General features: G+C 41.4%; 3 protein-coding genes across 6 annotated transcripts in view; all 3 read right to left on the reverse strand.

Moving 5' to 3' along the window:
- Positions 1 to 5,692, reverse strand: part of tbc1d1 (TBC1 (tre-2/USP6, BUB2, cdc16) domain family, member 1) — a 46,884-nt gene extending 41,192 nt beyond the window's left edge. For 2 of the 4 annotated variants that reach the window (XM_041035625.1, XM_041035623.1), the window contains exons 1-2: positions 5,256 to 5,350; positions 3,941 to 4,583 (exon numbers count right to left, since the gene is read on the reverse strand). In XM_041035625.1, coding sequence (XP_040891559.1) covers positions 3,941 to 4,543 — 603 coding nt within the window. In that variant the 5' untranslated portion in view covers positions 4,544 to 4,583; positions 5,256 to 5,350. Of the gene's footprint in view, positions 1 to 317; positions 590 to 3,940; positions 4,584 to 5,255; positions 5,351 to 5,579 lie in introns of those variants that run through there. The other 2 variants (XM_041035624.1, XM_041035626.1) reach the window with 2 other exon arrangements.
- Positions 5,693 to 6,128: 436 nt separating this feature from the next.
- pgm2 (phosphoglucomutase 2) lies at positions 6,129 to 14,084 on the reverse strand. The gene is made up of 13 exons (XM_041037013.1): positions 13,873 to 14,084; positions 12,771 to 12,938; positions 12,431 to 12,622; positions 11,584 to 11,667; positions 11,249 to 11,442; positions 10,871 to 11,060; positions 10,662 to 10,759; positions 9,882 to 10,062; positions 9,608 to 9,701; positions 8,452 to 8,581; positions 8,122 to 8,314; positions 7,654 to 7,787; positions 6,129 to 7,221 (listed from the first exon to the last, which is right to left on the reverse strand). Exons 1-13 carry the CDS (start codon positions 13,945 to 13,947, stop codon positions 7,119 to 7,121), a joined length of 1,836 nt encoding a protein of 611 aa, XP_040892947.1. The 5' UTR covers positions 13,948 to 14,084; the 3' UTR covers positions 6,129 to 7,118.
- Positions 14,085 to 14,598: 514 nt separating this feature from the next.
- The window catches only part of zcchc7 (zinc finger, CCHC domain containing 7), a 46,605-nt gene continuing 43,074 nt past the window's right edge, over positions 14,599 to 18,129 (reverse strand). Inside the window, exons 8-10 of the mRNA XM_041037178.1 lie at positions 17,936 to 18,031; positions 17,218 to 17,335; positions 14,599 to 17,050 (exon numbers count right to left, since the gene is read on the reverse strand). Of these exons, the coding sequence (XP_040893112.1) occupies positions 16,425 to 17,050; positions 17,218 to 17,335; positions 17,936 to 18,031 (840 nt within the window). The 3' untranslated portion in view covers positions 14,599 to 16,424. The remainder of the gene's footprint in view (positions 17,051 to 17,217; positions 17,336 to 17,935; positions 18,032 to 18,129) is intronic.

Below are 18,129 nucleotides of genomic sequence, written 5' to 3' on the forward strand. Positions count from 1 at the left end.
ACAGGTATATTTGGCACAAAAACAAGCATGTGCGTCAAGAAGATGGCTAAATAAGGAAACGTTCATATCGTATTTACTATGAAAACTTCATTTGGCGTCAATAATGAATAAAATAATGCGTGAGTGGACATTTAAGGACTGTCCTGCTGAAGCCACCCAGCTAACGTTAACCACAGCTAACTTGTTGAACTTAGCTAACACCAGCTTGCGCTAATTTGGCTAATGGTAACGCACGGTTAATGTTAGCTAACTGCCCACTTAGCATGGCACGCAAACTCCACAACTCCGCTCAGACACGGCTTTTAAACTCAACTTACATCTTTCGATTCTTGCTTGAGGTTGAACAGGTTGAGCCGCTGGAGTCGTGCTTTCATCCCATCCGCCATAAACTTAACAAAAACTAGATCTTGAGTGGTTACTTCTCCGAAACTCGTTCCTGACAGAGTGGGACACTTCTGTACGATTTCATTGGAAAGTTGATTTTGCTCCTAGAAGCCGAGGATCCTGCGGTTAGGCGTCAAGTTGGCTATCGTAAAACTACAACACATCCCGTTCAACAAAATTTCAAAGCAAAATAAATCCAATCACTTCACATGGGGTTTCCTCACGTTTCCTTTGCTTTTGTTTTGAAGGCATATATAGATACTTCCATGTTTACTTCAGATAACGCCGGTTAACTTGATGCAGCTGAATCCGCCAATACGATGAGAGACTGGGATGGACACAGTTCCTGTCCCGGGGCAGTCAAACTTTAGGCGGTAGACTTTTGGGTGGTTCTCACTTTACCGTTACACGGTGTAGATTATCTTGCTTGGTATGACCGAATATAAACAGTATTTCCTGTCTGCAGACAGAGCACAGCCAATCAAGCAGGAATGAATGCCTTTGGGAATCACTGCAGCTGGACGAGAGATGGGAACCAAGTTCACAGCCCAGAAGTTTCCAAACAGGACATATTTCTGTGTCCTCTGGAAAACTGCTGTAGGCCACATACAAGAAACATTTCAAACCAAGTTTTTCAAATTCAGGGCCAATTCGGGACCAATGAATGATTAGTAAAACACACGTTCGTAATATCAAGGATCAAGGAACTTTATTGTCATACCAGGACATTTACATGTTATGGTACGAAATTAGTACTCAGGACCCAGTTTAATATGGTTTCAAACAAATGCAAAATCCTTTAAAAACAAACGTTCACACTAAAGCGCTGTGAACTTTATAACACTTCAGTGGTGACACCCAGTGGTTACTGGGGAAACCCCACAGATCCTCTGAGAAAGTTTCTGTCCCCTGCCACAATAGAGAGTAAGTTCTTTTTTTCTGCTGTGCTCAAAATATGCATTAATGATACTTTATTTTTAGCACAAACAAATCATGTCTACAACAGACTTAATGCTCCACATCTCTATATGCAAATAAAAATTTATTGGGCGAGTAAGCTAAGCAGTTAGTCTCCATGTTCTGCAGGCTTTGCTGTCTTACTTTTTCTCGTTCTTTCACATACACTCACATGTATATTTGTCCCTTTATAAATGTGAGGACATACTGGATTCCCAAGCCTTTAATCCTAACTATGATAACCACTTAGTTCTTTGCCAGATGCATCTTTTCACCATTGTGGCTTAACTCACATAGAGGCACCTTGACCAAAGAGAAGAAATCATGGTAGCACTTTACCATCAGTACTCTAGTACTGTTTTGGAACTGGAGAAGGCCTTTCAAAATGTTTGCATTAAACTATCAAATTATGTCACAGTCCAAATAATCACATCTCTACCACACCTACACCAACAAATGCTCTTGTATTGGCACAAATGTGTATCTGTAACTTTCAGAAACTACTTTTTAACTTCATGATAGATAATGAAGTACACATTTAATGTCGCAAGGATCCATAACATGCCACTTATGATTCAAAACACCTGAGGGAAATATACTCATATATTTCTCCTGCCTCTCCTGTAGCTCTTCTTTTGAATGTGAGCCGGAGAACAAACACTTGACTGTGTGCTCTGCATGAAACTGAGATGAAAATTAATCTGCATGAAAATGTCTTTTTCCAGTGCCCTCCCCAACGTGATTGTGACAGTAATCACTCATGCAGAGTGTGATTTTGTGTGTGTGTGTGTGCTTCAGTGTTTCCTGTAGAAAATGTTTATAGGTTTGATGGCGTGTGTGGTTTTGGCTGTGAGAGGCAGAGTTACACCCAATTCCCATTCTAGCTTGCTATGGTTTATGCACTTTTATTGCACTAAAGAAGAACTTACTGGTAGCCAAAAACATCTAATAAACTCAAGAGAAAGCAGTGTTAACAACAGACTAGGTATTCAATATGCCACACGCTGGTGCCCAAGAATTGCATTCATAATCAGCATGCATATAACTGTGTGTGTGTGTGTGTGTGTGTGTGTGTGTGTGTGTGTGTGTGTGTGTGTGTGTGTGTGTGTGTGTGTGTGTGTGTGTGTGTGTGTGTGTTTGTGTCTAAGCCCAGTGTGACAGAGGCAGAGCGACAGGTGGCCAGCCTCACATCGCCATCACATTTTTGGAGTGGCTGAAAAGAGAGAGAACAACAACAACACACACACAAACTCCACCGTAAACGAACCACAACAGGCTCTGGGCCACAGGAAGTGGTCTCCATGGTAACATGGTTCTACATCCTGCTTGGCTGTTGTAAAGCAAACTCGTTTACTGACGATCAAGAAAACATACACACACACAAACAGAACCACATGCCTACACCGCATACATCGAAGCATGTGAACAGCCTGTGTGCACATGCTCAAGTACAGTTGATCTGCCTGTATACACACACACACACACACACTCAGTTATATTTACAATACATCACATAGTTCATGCTGGCTGTTCATATATTTGAAACTTATGCAGGTATTTGTTATGTGAACCCAGGCATGTGTGCATGCATGTGGTTCAGAGTAAGAAAAAGTCAAGGTCGTGCTGATATATTCTGCCATCTTTGATTCACTTAATCTCTCAGCTAATATCCTTCATTGTCTCCATCTCCCTGTTTGGGCAAGCTCTTCTCAGTCTTCGGTATGTTGGTCATGGCATGCGATGAAGAGGCTATCAAATGTCTCTGGCCTGACTTTGACACCAGCTGCAGCTTCACAGCACACACACAGCGTGCCACTGGCACATTAGAGCCATGTGGAGGAGAGTTGAAAGGATTAGAGGTCAGTGCAGGGTGGTGTTGGTCAGCAGACCGGGAGAGTGTATTGTTGTAATGTTTGTCGGTGTTCTCCATTCAACAACTTGTGTTGCTGAATGGAGTTAAAGCGCAGTGTACATTGGCTGCAACTGTGTCAAGGCCAGATCAAGTTTCTCTCAGAGGGATGTCGTAATAAATACTGATGCGGTCACGCTGAAGGCTCAGGCAGCTTTTTGTCATTAAATATAAGGAGGAAATTGTTTCCAGACTGATTCATGTTTCCCATGTCACTCTAATCTTCCTTATAATCTGACATGAACTTTTATAAACTGAGATGGTGTAAATGTGCTCGTGTTTGACATGTTCCCCTTGACTTATAAAATTATTTTTGCATTCATTTGCGCAGTGCACCTGCCGTTGGAGGACAGATGAGTTGCTGCCTTTGGAGCTCTTTTAGTTGGAGTGAGGATTAGGTCTGGAGCACATGGTTATATTTAGAGCATCTTCATGATGTGCACCTTTTAAAAAAAAATAACTCAGCTCTATCTGGTCTCAGTTGTCCTGTCTGCTGAGGCATTGTCTGAGCTCAGATTAAGCAAATGCGTAGAGATTCCCTCATGTTTGTAATATGAGTTATAATTGTGATATAGTGATATAATTGTTTTACAATATACTTTCTCTTTCCTATTAGTATATCACATATAAAGCCCGAGACACTAGTCTTCATTCTTTATCTGATTCACACACACATCCACATATGCCTACCTTGGTGCTGTCCTGGCTCTGGAAGACATAGCAGGCACAGTTTGGTGTCTTTCTGACCAGGCAGCCGAAGCTGCTGGGCTCCTGGCTATTGTGAATTAGCTTAGTCACCTGGTGAGGACGACACTCAAACAGCACTGTGTGTGTTAGAGGGTTCCAGACTACTCCCTCTCCCAGAACGGACACACATCGCACCCATGATGCTGACACACATAGAAAAACCGTCTGATTCGAGGTAGAAGGGTCCAACTGTCCAACTCCTGGATCCTTTTCTGCAGGCCGAGACCTGCTGATCTCAGCCACCACCCAGGGCAGCATGGCCATGGTGGTGAGGTGGTGGACCGGCAGAGAACCAACCAATGTCAGTTTGTATCGTACCTCCTCTTCCACCTCCTCCTCTCCCTCTTCCTCCACCTTTCCCCCCCATGCTGCAGTCGTCTCCCTAGCTTTGGTGAGTTTCTGAGGACATGGTGCAGATGATCTGAGATATGAAAATGATGGACATGAGTGGTGGTTTGAAGTTAGACTAGAACGGGGTTTCTCAGAGCTCTCTGGCCTGCGCGGTTCATCTCTTTTGGGCTTCACCTCAAAGTAGATTCCTTCCATGGTTTGTGTGGCCAGAGGCAGCTGTCTGCCTCCACTTTACCTGCAACACATCAGATAGAGAACAGAGACCTTTAAAAGCAATAGTTAGCAGCCACAAGCACACACTAATTCCATTTACTGTCTAACACTTCAAAGTAATATAAGCAAATATTTTGTGATGACATTTATTTTGAACTTTAGAATTAATGTTGTTTAATGTATGCTCAACTTTGTCATCTATATAAAGGCAGAATATTTTTCCCCGGACATGTGAACCAGCTTTTGAGTCTTGGTGTGGTGGCCAGAGGGTCATTTAAAGGGTACTGCCAAGTGACCACCTGGTGTTTACCCAACCAGAAAAGCATGACTTGACTACTGACCTAGACTTTTAGTCTCAAGGACACGCAAACGAACGCCTGACATGTCAAGTATGAGGATCACATTTGGTCACTAGTGTGTGTCAGAGAGAGAGGAGAGACAGAGGTCCAGCTGACGTCCCCTGCCCTACATAATCAACAAACAAAACTCACATTATCATCACTGATAGACGGAGGTGTGGCAGGAAGGAATATTTGCATGAGAAACGAGTGGGGAACGGTACATGCACTTACGTCAGTGCATTATAATAGCGGGACGAGATGTAAATGTTCATAGCGATTAACATTATAAGCCCTATAGAACCAAAACGACCACGTTACGTTATTATTGAATAATAAAGTGGCTGCTTACGTACCTTATGCTTGACCTTGCAATATAAATAAATCCCCAACTTAAATCAGCCGGCACAGTGCAGCATGCAATATAGGTCGGTGTTCTACACCAGAACAGTACACGGAAGTGAAAACTAGATTTGATTTCCAAAGAGCGCAGCCCCACGAGACTCATTTTGTACCGGTTATCGTAATTTTACGCACGGAAGAAGTTATTTTTACGCACGAGGTTGCGCACGCAGCAACGCCAGTGCGTTTAGTGTGCGCTACTCCCAAAGTGCACAGTAAATAATTTAACCTTTTAAACGTTATTCCAGCTTCTCCTTATGTTTACGAAGCCTTCTTACCTGTTCACACTTAGTCCTATCCGGTGCGTTACGGCGGTAGAACTGTAACGAAGATGAGCTTGTGGTGTTATAGCTACTACAGAGAGAGACAGAGGCAGTGAGCTCCACTGAGCCCTGGCTCTCTCCAGTTGGAGTTAAATATAGAAAGCGACGCCGACCCTACGTCCCTGCTCTCTTCTCTATGCTCAGATGGGGCATGACAAGTGCATGCTGCATGCATGCGCTGCCGGAGGATGCGGGGGCGACGTATCTGCACGGTGCTTGTGTAAATGTATGTATCTATGTGTGTGTCTCTTTCTGTGTTTTTGTATGGTGTGTGTGTGTGTGTGTGTGTGTGTGTGTGTGTGAATCATTGTGGGGACATTTTTGGCCAATCCGTACAACTTCAAAGGGCTGCTGAGGGTTAGGTGTAGAACTAGGTTTAGGTCTGGGTTAGGGTGATGTTTTTTTTTCAGTAATGATGGTTAAGGTTAGGGGCTGTGCCAGTCAATGTCCTCACAACTAAGAAATACCAACGAACGTGTGTGTGTGTGTTCCTGCTTCACCCACATTTGCATCCATGTGCACTGTTAGAAGAGGTTTTTTTATTGAGTGAAATGGTCTTTTCAGAACAGTATTTTAGAATACAGGCACACGAGGAAAGGTGAGCTGCTACTTTCACATTTCAAGAGAAGTCAGGCAACTTCGCATAAATACTGGGGAGTAAAAGCTTGTTAGAGGTGTGTACTAACTTTGTGGTGAAGTCCCTTTGACTTGTAACAACCATTCATAGCAAGTAATGACAGGTGGATGCATTTTACAAATCAATGTGCGATATCGCCACTTGGTGGTGCTCTAAGCTCTTTGGCTTGGTCATTTCACCAAATAGCAACTTTGCAATGCCAGGTTCTGGACATCTGGTATTGATTTAAAACAATATAGAAATATTCTGCTGCCACGTTCAGTGTTATACCTCACTATTAACTAAGATATTACACATTCAAAGTTTAATCTGAGTTTACATCCATTTAAGTTACAGTAGGAATATCACTTTCAGCAATTCTCACCTAAACTCTCCTGTAACTCTTCACGTTAGCAGCCTTGCAGTTGATGCTGAAGCACAGTGTGGAATGCATAATCTTAAATACAAGTGAACATACAGCAATCTGTGTATCTAACACTCCGTCAGGAAGCAGGAATGATTGTGGCTGCAGAATGATAAACGGAATACAAATCATGTAGCTGTGACGACTGCTGGATGTAACACTGGCACTGGACCCAAAAACGTAGCAATGGCTTAACAAGGTTAGCAGCTGTTATTAACTTTGCAGATTATTAAAATTAAAACAGATTCATCAGAAGGCAACAGTATGGCATCCAGCCCTCTTACTGGTCCAACTAGCAAAAAAAAAAAAACAGTGGTAGAACAGTAATTTATGTAGTTATAAAATGAAATTAAACCAGTATTAAAACAAGCATCCCTTCTGGAGTAATTAAGACATTGTGTGAAATGCTGGTCAGAGATATTAGCCACAACTAGTCCTGTTTGTCTAATCAGTGCTACTCTGGCTTAGGCTGCAGCTTATTCTTCTGTGGCTCGAAGAAGTTTTCAATGATGGCATCAACCAAGTCGTCCAGTTCCTTCTTCAGCTGTGCCACATCACTGTTAAGAGACGCAGAGAGAGGGAAGGAAAATATAAAATGAAAAAAAAAAAAAACGAAGTAACTGTGGTGAAATAACTAGGGTTTCCATTTACAGTTATGAAATCTAGTGCTGAGACAATTATGATCAAAAGAAAATTTGCTATTTTGAAAAACTATTAAGTGATCTTTTTAAAGAAAAATGTAACAGTTTTTTGTCCCAGTGTGAGTATATGCTGCTTTTCTATATTTAATTTCATGCATTTCATAATAAACTGATTATCTTAGGGTTTGGGACTGTTGATCAAACAAAAGAAAACATGCAAATCAACTTGGGCTTTAGGAAACTGTGATTTTTTTTTTTTAGTATAAATGATTAGTCAATACAATAACCAACAGATTAATTGATAGTGAAGCCGTGCAGACATTTGTCACTTGATGAGCAGTGACCTACCTGTTACCAGGAGCAGCACAGAGTTCAGTGTAATATTTGATTTTTGGCTCTGTGCCACTGGTTCTCATTGTGGCCACACCCCCGTTAGAGAAGGTAAAGGTGATCATCTGACTGGAACTGGAGGTGGGAAGAACCTGGGAGATGAGAGGAAAGAGTGGCCGATGGACAAACAAAATGGAAGAAGGAAGAGTAGCTGTCATTTGGAGGAAAGCACCTTCACAATCATTAAAGCTTTGCTAATTTCTTACATTTATAATGTCTGCAAATATAATCCATCCCTTCTTTGTTTCCTGTTTCTATGTCAACAGTCTAATAAAGGCAAAAACATCTCTCACATAAAACAAACAACATAACCTCTTGCTGTACATAACAAATGTTTGACAAAACTGGATGGCTGGGCAACAACAAAAGGGAACATAGCATGTAGAGGTGCTCTGGGTGGATACATGTGCGAGTTTGCGCACTTACAGCTTTCTTGTCAGGTTGGTTGCTGTCGTAGCCGGTGGTCAGGTCTCGTACAGCAGAGATGGAGAAGCGGCCACATTCGGTGGGATAAGAGTCCTTCTGGCCACCGAAGTTGCGCAGGCGCTCGAACAAGCTGCGGATCACATCCTGGTCATGGCAGATGAAGTAGGAGTTCTTACTGATGTGGTAACCATACCTGAGAATGAGGAGTGGAGAGATTAGAGTGAAGTCAAACTGTGCAGTTTCAGTCTTATACATCTTAGTGTGTGTGTGTGTGTGTGTGTGTGTGTGTGTGTGTGTGTGTGTGTCTGTGTGTGTCTGTGTGTGTCCTACTGTTCATAGATTGTAGAGAGCTGTTGGGACAGGCTGGTGTTTTTTGTGGCCAGATAGGAAATCATCTCTCCTGCTATAGCTGCAGCACTCACTCCATCCTTGTCCAATACAGAGGGACTACACATATACCCTGCAACATACACATACACACACACACACAGTTCATCTCTGGTATATGTAAACCTCTGGCTGCTGTAGTCTCTTGCGTGCAAAGGCAAGTGATTCCAATTACAGCAGCTTAATCATGTTATATGGGAATGCTCTAAACTATGTGATGTTGTATGTGTGTGACTGAGTGAGCAACAGTCATGTTAACCACAAACAACCTTTGACCCAGTGCATGGTGTTTGGTTGCGGGCATGGCTCAAAAACTGCAAACAACTGAGACCAAGGTCCTCCGTTGACACAAGACTGATGTTTTAATGTTTTTGGCTGACTTTAATGAGTGAGGTTTTCCTTTAACAGGTAACCAAAACTGTATAACAAAATTTAAAATTAAAAAAAAAAAAAAAAAAAAAAAAAAAAAAAAAAGAAGAGAGAAGAGAAAAAGATGTTGGCTGCTACATGCTTCAGTCTGCTGAAGGAGGCTGCAAAGGAAACCTGAAGAGAGCTGTCTTTTGGAGGTCACCAACGAGAGCCCAAACAGGAGAAACTGTTGAGCTAAATGTCATGTTTGGTTATACCAGTTACACCTGTAGGATCAGTGGCTCCCGGTGTGATTCATTCTATACAGGTAATGCTAGTGTCTGAAAATACAGAGGAGTGTTTGAAGCGTAAAAACAGGTTATTTCAACCTCGAAGGACCGAAATATCTCATTAGTTTTGAGATTAAGGCTGTAAATTACTGGGTGTGATGCGAGCTACGCCTGAGCCCAGGTGTACACGCTCTCAGCAGCCCTCACCCCAGTTTACATCTTGTGAACTGGCAAAAGGATTCTGTTAAAACTGAATTTGCAAGTCGTCCTTGGCGGATAAATTTACTTCATGTGAATACTTTTAAGCAGATCAAATTACCATTATGTGCATTAGGCAAATCATTATGTGTACAAACCTTTATAATGTGATGCCAAAAGGTATCAAACAGGACAGTATCCCTATAATTATGCCACTGGATAACACTAATTTGTGTTTCTGTATGCGTTGTACGTGTGCATACCTATGGCCTCCTCAAAGGCAAAGAGAACAGTCTTGCCCTGGTCCAAAAGGTCTCTGGCTCTGTTCCCCATCCACTTGAAGCCTGTTAATGTTTCCTGTCCAAATAGTGGTGACAGTAAGCATGAAGTGTGGCATGAAATGTTTAATCTAGCAACATTTCCAATAGTGAAGCCTTACCTATAATAGAGTGCATTTAAATATATTCTTAATATCCATTAGAGGCACCTTCTTGCCATTTTATCTTAAAATTACAGTCCTGAGTTTGATAGTGTTACCTCAAAGTGGAAGCCCTCCTTCAGAGCGATGGCACGCAGTATCTTGGATGAGACAGTGCTCGACAGCATGTAGAGGTTTTTCACAGCAGCAGCGTCAGAGTTTTGCTGTTTCCAGCAGCGGAACATCCACCAACCAAGCAACGCTCCCAACTCATTACCACTGAACACTCGCCACTGTCCACTGCCAAGGAGAGACATACAGAGACAGGCAGAGGTTATGGAAACAAACATAAGCTTAAACATAAACATAAACATAAACATAAACAAACATAAGCTCACCAATCTTTCCATGGTATAATAATAATGATGATGTCTCTTATTCAGAGAACTACTTTTAAGGACACTGAGATCATGTTTGTGATTCAGTTTCCAGAAATTTGAGGGATTTTTTTTTTCTAAATCAACCTGAGAAGGATTTCACAATCTACAATTTCTCAAATATGACACATGATGGGTTTTTAAGGATGATTCGGATATTTAGTGGGCTTAACATATTTAAAGTTTCACTGTGTCTGGTAAAAAAAAATGAATAAAATCCAATTTCAATAAAAAGGGGGTTTAACATTTTCTTCACTTGAATTGTTTCCCACTGAGTTTGGCAACAGCCCTGATTCTAACTCAGTTTTTTAGCGACCTCAGGCAGGTTCAGGTTTACCTGGCAGGTTTAAGGACAGTGAACTGTCTGCCCAGCTCCTGAATCGAAACTTTTAAAGACTCTTTTTCAAGGGTGTAATACGTATAATGCAATTAAGGCAACATCAGATGCACACAAACACACACCTCTCCTGCTTCTCGGCAATGGCAAGTCGATCAGCATCCGGATCATTCGCCAGAACCACAGAGGCTCCCTCCCTCTCTGCCAGTGCAAACGACAATGTCTGCAAAGCGCACATACAAACCTTACACCTTCAACCACAACACAGCATCTACTGTACTTATGCCTGAACGTGATGACTGTTGGCATCATTGTGTGAATGTTGAGTACATACCAGGACTCCCTCTCCCTCCTCAGGATTGGGATATTTGACGGTGGGGAATTCGGGGTCTGGATCTTTCTGTTCCTCTACAGCGTATGGAGGGTGAAGGTCAAATGCCTTGAAAGCTGACTGGACAAACGCATGGCCAACACCGTGCACAGATGTATGCACAATTTTCACCTCTGAACTCTTGTTTATGTCCCTGTGGAGACAGAAGCTAAGGTCACAACATGTGGGTTCTTCTCTAATACACTTCAACTCTGTAGTGTTGTATATCCTGATATGGCCTAAAATCACTGACACATGCTGATTAGAATCACCTAATGAACACAGATTCAAATGTTTAATGTGACATATGCTGCTGAATAGGTAGTTTTATTTGTGGGGCACCTGTGATGGCAGTGTTTCTGGATGGCTTTAAAGTATTGCGTGTGGATGTCCTGGAAGGGGTCTTTGAGCAAGGGGCTCTTCAGAGCCTCCTCTGCATTCCAGGACTCAGGCCAAGGCTCCAGGTTGTCCTCTATGGCCTTGGAAATTCCTTTGTCATGAGGAGAAACAATCTGGGCACCATTCTCCCAGTAAACCTGAGAACGAGACAGATACAATAAGACCTAATGAATCACATAAGCTTATCAGCAACCTTCACATTTTAATCATCGCCAAGAACGACTTTCACCCAAAAAAATAAAGATAACAGCAAATGGTAACTACAAGAAAAGCGTTACCTTGTAGCCGTTGTCCTGTTTGGGGTTGTGAGAGGCAGTTACCATGATACCAGCACACAGACCCAGGTGGGAAACTGTGAAAGGCTGCAGAGAGAAAGACAGCAACATATTACTTTTCAGAACACTAAAATACTGTACTGGAATATACTCTCACTGGCCATGTACACTGACAAACATGAACGTGCAGATGTCTGGAGGTAGTTACTAGTAATTAAGGGGCAGTTCCAGAAAAATAAAATCTCAATGCATGTAGATCACTTCAGTCTGTGAGCCAACATTAATTACTTTGATGGTGAATAAAAGCAGCAGATTTGCACCACCTCTCCATTTTTCTTATCAATGTCTGCTCATGGAAGCACAACCTTTGCTGGGTGGTTCTGTGTTTAAAAATTCCGGACAATAAACTTCTGTAAGGATTCATACCTAAAGAGGTTATCACTATCACTTGACTATACAGTATATGCATGTGAAGTATAGACACAAAGTCATGTGAAAGGCACCTTCACAGGTCTTAAACTGAGGTTAACCCAGTGAATCATATGCATATTATGTAACATGCAGCATGCAAAGGGGAAGTGAGCTTTTTGAATGGAATTTGCCCTGCAGCCTCTGCCCCACTGTCACCCACCCCACTAACAAACATGACACCAGACAAACTGATCTGACATTATATTTGACATTTGGTATTTTGGATTTATTTACCCCACAATGATAATTAAAGCAGGTTTTAAATGTAAACAATAAAATGATATCTCTGTTTTAAAGAGGGCTTTCATCATCCGTGTCTGTGTCTTGCAATGAGGAAAAAAAATCCAAATAAGGAAATAAGAGAAGTTCAAGTGATTACCACAAACGGTGTAGGGGTGATGTCAGAGAAGAGGTGGACAGGAACCCCTCGGCTGATGAAAACAGCTGCAGCCAGGCTGGCAAAACGCTTGCTGCTGCCCCCACTGGGAGGGTGCGCCCGGGCATCATAACCAATCACCACCCCCCTCTCCTTTAGGTTCCCAAAACTTGCCTCCAGGTAGCAACAGAAACCCTGTGAGGGAGGAAAACATTTAGCAACAGCAACAAGAAGCTGGTAAGAAAAGCAGCTGCACAGGCATCCTAAAATGATGGTGGCACGTGAGCTTTGCAGTCAGCCATGAGAGTTTGGGGATAACTAAAGTAGTTATCTATTAACGGACCTGTGTGGTCTGGATGATGGTGAGGTCATTCATACAGGAAATGCCGGGGCCCATGGCTGCTCTCAGACCTGCTGTACCAAACTCCATCCTGGAGGAGAAACATTTTTTCAGAGCCTCCACTGCTCCCTCCTTCACCAGGTCCTGCACCATAGATGCTGTTTTGACGTTCTGGGGAAGAAAAGTACAGAAATAAACTCAAAATATTTAGTTTACTATCATAGAAGACAAAGAAAAATAGCAACTACTCACATTTGAGAGGCTGGAATTTCAGCAGTTTTACTTATTTAGTTTTAAAAAGACAATCCATGATCAGAATGTTTTTTCATAGAGTTTAGGAACATTGATGTTACTTTATCAACTGTGGTTCACTTTGTTGTTAATGAATGATGTGTGTATTTTCAAAATAAAAGAAAGACTTTACAAAATATTCCCTCTGGTTAGAAATGTCACTCATAAAGTGGGTCCACGTGATTCCTCTTGTTCAGATGGAGCACTGAGAAAAACTGCCCTAATGCAATTATCTCAAGACTAATGAATCTAATGAATCTGATTGGTGGCATCCCATGTCTGTTTAAGGCCATGAATGACTCCGTTTGTGTTGGTCAGATTGCCGGATGTATGTTAGTCTGATTAAACGTGTGTACCTGTGTTTTATTATAATGTGACTGAGCTTTTTCTTTGTGAAATTACTATTTATCAGTGTAACATGATGTATTTGCAATTTGATGTATTAAGTATTAATATTTCCCTCCATAGTAATTACTTAAATCTATACGAAGAGAGGGTAATGCTTTATTTCACAGGTCTGTTACTTTCCTCGGAAGTTTCCTCTGAAGATCTTTGTTATTTGGTAATTATAAGGCAAAAACGGAACTTCCCTTGAAGAACTGCTCCACTTTCACCCCAGTTTAACGTTCATTCATTACTCTTTAATTATTAAAAGCTTTACTCTCTATAAGGTGTATTGTTCGCTTGCCAGTGGAAAACAATTACATTAAAAGTGAACAACTTATGTGACGACAGGTAACATTTTGTGTTTTTAGCTGACAGCACAGGACTGACACAGCACACTGAGCTAGCTCGCTAGCAGCTGTCAGCTTACCTTGTCATACTGCAGCCACTGCCTGACAGCCTGGTCCAGCTCGCTGTCACCGGTAATGGACGAACCGTTTTCCATCCCTCTTCTTTGCCCGACTTCAGAGACTGTCCGGCTCACTATCTGTGGTCATACGAGGTGAACACGCTCACCCTGAAGCCTCTTCCCAACAAGATGCGGAAAATCCAGCACCGGATCTGTCGGCGGGCGTTCGGACGTCCACGGTGTGGGGCGGGGCGACGTAATGCGTCACGAGTTTCTCATCTGATGCCTTCACGGGCCGCCGCAAATGTGGTAATTACTGGGTAACGAGGCCTTCACTGACAGTTCCAACAAGTGGAAAAAGCTACAGAGAGAAAGCGGGAGTCTTTTAGAGTTGTTGAGAAAATATTAAAGTACAACCAATGTAGTTTTACTTTATTATTTCCATTTTATGCTACTTAATGCCTCTACTCCACCACAGAGTAAAATATTGTTTCTAGATTTTATTTTTACAAAAGTCACTATAACTTTCAGTTTTAACTATGCAACAGAACAGTTGTTTGCAAAAGTTTTGGCACCTGTGACCAAATAACGTTTGGTTGATTTTTGAGGTGAAAAGACGTTAAAATTAGCTTTTTCATTTACATGACTTTTACAACAGAGAATACGATGTGAATTATCATTGAAAGGTTAAAAGTTGTAAATAAAAGCCCAGAAGTTGGAGACAAAGCACACAACTGATGAAACTGATTTCTCTTACTCAGAGCAGATTTAAGTTTTATTTTTTTACCCCCCAGAGGCTTTGGGTAACCAGTATCCATGTTATCAAGGTTCTGTCTTATGTTCTTTCATTGTCTGTTATTAATGTTTAATCATGTTATAACCACAACAAATACGAAAAATAACTGAATTTAAATAGTGGATGGTTAAAAGTTAATATTGTCAGTGATGCATGCTATCCAGATCACACAAGAACTGCTGAAGTGACTATCTGCAGATTTGCATCAAACAGATGTAATAAACATATGTACAGTATGTTCATATATTCAGATAATTTACAAATTAATGAGTTACAGAAAAAAGCACATCCTTCAGTTCTTAATGAAAAATGACCATATTACAAGAGCAGTTTTAAAAATTCACCATCCTTTGGTTTAAACAGCAGCAACAACTTTAAAATTATGTTCAGAGCAGAGGCACCAGGAAATTCTCTTATTGTACTTTAAGAAGCAGTCTGTTTTTAATTCAAATTTTCAATGTGCAGAAATGAACATGAACAAGGAAATGAAGGAATACAATGACAATGACTACAGCAGATTTATTCTAACATTACCTATTAAATAATCTACTGTGAACACTGTGGGTGTTTGCAACGACGTCTATTAGAAATGCAAGTCATTCTGTTTAATTGAGAATGCACAGTGGAAATGACGTGTTGCCAAAGAAAATTAATATTGAACTAACTGTATGAACTCTTAACTTTTTCATACTAAAATGTCCATGTCATGTCATTATCATCTGCCACTTATCTGGGTCCAGATCTCAGAGTCTCGTGCTCTACCAGCTGAGCTAACCGGGAGGCTCTAAAATGTCCATCTCTGAATATATTATTAGCAACTAAAATGATTCAGAAATGTTGATGCCTCCATTTAAAAAGGGGCAGTAATTCTCACTGACCACAGAGTGAAACTGTGAAAAGGCAGCTCAGAGAACAATATGAAACACACCAGGCCTTTTTCATGTTACAAATTGACTTGTACAAGTAAGAAAAGCACAGATATAACTAATAACATTAAAGGATAGGTTCACTATTTTTCAAGTATGACTTAAAACAATAGTACGTATCTAATTACACAAATTACTTAAATATCTTCCAAAGTTACTGCCATTTCGGCACAAATTTCCTTCCTTTTTTGTTTTAATGGGCAATTTCTAAGTGCTACACCAGGGCAACTGGACTTGCATCCGGTTCTTGACAACATTTTCGTTCTTGTCATCAAGAACACTTGCCTTTGTGTAGCATTTACAAATACCCTGAGCTGGATGACTGAGAATCTTCTCAGACAAATCCCCGGCCAGTGTTTCCCTGTTCATCTGCAGTGGAAAGCCTGTAACAGAAAGAAGTTTTGTACTAAAAAGTTTGCAACTTTGAAAGACATCCACCATCCATTTTGTCTAATTCAGAACGCTGAAACCTCATATTACTTCATGCTCACACAGACACCTGGCTATTGTTTTAAGACACATTTGAAAAACCTGCCCTTAACAATGTCTCAATTCTATTCATGTGTCCCAGAAAGTCATGGCAGTGTGACTGTGAGCCAGCATGCACAACACCAGGACCCTGGAACTGAAGCCGCCAAGTCATCATTGATTTTATCATCTAAATCTGTGCTTTTCCTGCTGTGACCTGTCAAAATGTGCACTGTGAAAAAAAAGGCCTATGTACCCCCAAAGCAGAACTGCTGACTTTTGCTGTGAGACCCGAGTCATGTCTGTCATGAACGTGTAACCACAGCTCATAAAGACCACAACCCTGACAGCCTCTTGACACCCACACCTCACACAAACTGATGCTATCTGTTGCGTTTCCTCTGTTTGATGATAAACAGGTTCTCATCCGTTGGGTACATCGCTGCTGCGCGATTTTTATCAGCAATCCTCCACGCTCGATTTCTCCTCTTCCTCCTCTTCTCTCCTTTCTCCTGCTTTGACTCTGACCCTTGCATCACACCAGTTACAGTCCAACAGAGACGGTCTGGTCTGCTGTCTCTGTGTCCCTCTGGCGGTGCTTCCTTTGCTTTCTTCACCCTTCTCCTCTTTTTTTTCTTCTGCTCTATGTTCTCCCCTTTGCCTCCCCCTCTGGGAAAGTCATCTGCCTCATCCAAAATTAGTTTAGTTCGCGGGAGCGGGTCTCTTGAGGTGGGCACTGGCCTCTTGGCTTTCCACGGTTTCACATTGCCTGTGCTTTCCTCTTGTTTGTACTTGTTGAACCTATTTGCTTTGGGTGTTGAGTACCTAACGTCACTGTCACTAAAAAAAATATGGCTGGGACTGGGTTTGTGGTTGTTGGGGGTTTGGTGAGGTGTACGGTCAGGTTGGTGGTTGTGTTTGTGATGGCTGATTTTCTGTTTCTTCTTTGGCGGTCCTGGAGTGGCAGGAGTCTGAGAGGTGGTGGGCAAATAGCCATTTTTCTTCAGTTCTAGGGGAAAACAAAAGCACAAAGGATTTTCAGATAATGTTATTTAAAATAAACAAATCAGTTTTCTATATTGCTAGAAGGCCACAGCATAGAGAGGACTAATAACTACAGCCACAGTAAAAAGCAGAACAGATGTTTGCGTCTGTGAGTTTCTGGGTGTGACAAACCTTTGACCTTCAGCTTTATCCTGTGTTGTCTGCGATTGATGTCCTCCACAGTGTCATAGTGGTTGATGAACGGGATGCTGGCAAACACCCCACTGAACATCCTCTGCCGCGTACACGCCTGAGAAAAAAAACGTACACAAATGCACAACAGCATGTTCAGGTACACAAAAAAAAAAGATCAGTCATGTGCGCTATCACGAGATAAAAATGAGGTCAAAAACACATAGGAGGATGAGGACAGATACAGTAAAATCTTTCAACATAAACAACACAAAATCTGTTGAGTATGTATTGTCACTGTGAACAACACAAATGCTGCTGAATTCATCATTTAACTAACTTTACTGTAGAGGTTCAAAATCCGAACAAAAACTAGAAGACTGATATGTGAAACCGGAAAACGCTAGGTGTGAAATGCATGGTTCACTCCAAAAATCCTTCTTATATCATGGAGAAATAAAGAATAACTTATAGAAATACAAACTGTGGTTAGAAATGAACTTGATCAACAGGGATTTGTCCTGTGCTCTACCAGAATCTTAACAAAATGTTATCGTCTGTACAGGAGCACATCTTTTACATGAATTTTATACATTCAATAGTTCCTGCTCCTGGGTTCTACTTTAGTCTACAGACCATAAAGAAGTATGCAAAATGGCAAATACCTACACATGTAACATGACAGGCAGTTAAATAAAAAAATTAGTGAGCTACTCACATGGCCAAAGTGTCCTTTCCTGGAGCAGTTGTAGCAGTAGGAGGGAGATCGACCGTTGTCCTTTCCGTGCTGCTTCACCGGAGGACCCACCTTAGTCTGAATACAGAAAATGAATATTTAAAGAGCTTGTTGCTAGAAAACCAATATGTTTTATATAAATTCAATTTTATAAAAATCTTTTTTATCTCAATGAA

Source organism: Toxotes jaculatrix, chromosome 4, assembly GCF_017976425.1.
Source record: "Toxotes jaculatrix isolate fToxJac2 chromosome 4, fToxJac2.pri, whole genome shotgun sequence".
Taxonomy (NCBI): domain Eukaryota; kingdom Metazoa; phylum Chordata; class Actinopteri; family Toxotidae; genus Toxotes; species Toxotes jaculatrix.

Coding starts and splice junctions, on each gene's coding strand:
- pgm2 (XM_041037013.1), bottom strand. CDS start 13,947: ATGGAAAACGGTTCGTCCATTACCGGTGACAGCGAGCTGGACCAGGCT. Junction 11,061..11,248: donor CAGAAACACTGCCATCACAG/GTGCCCCACAAA, acceptor CTGTCTCCACAG/GGACATAAACAAGAGTTCAG. Junction 9,702..9,881: donor AGGAGGGCTTCCACTTTGAG/GTAACACTATCA, acceptor CTATTTGGACAG/GAAACATTAACAGGCTTCAA.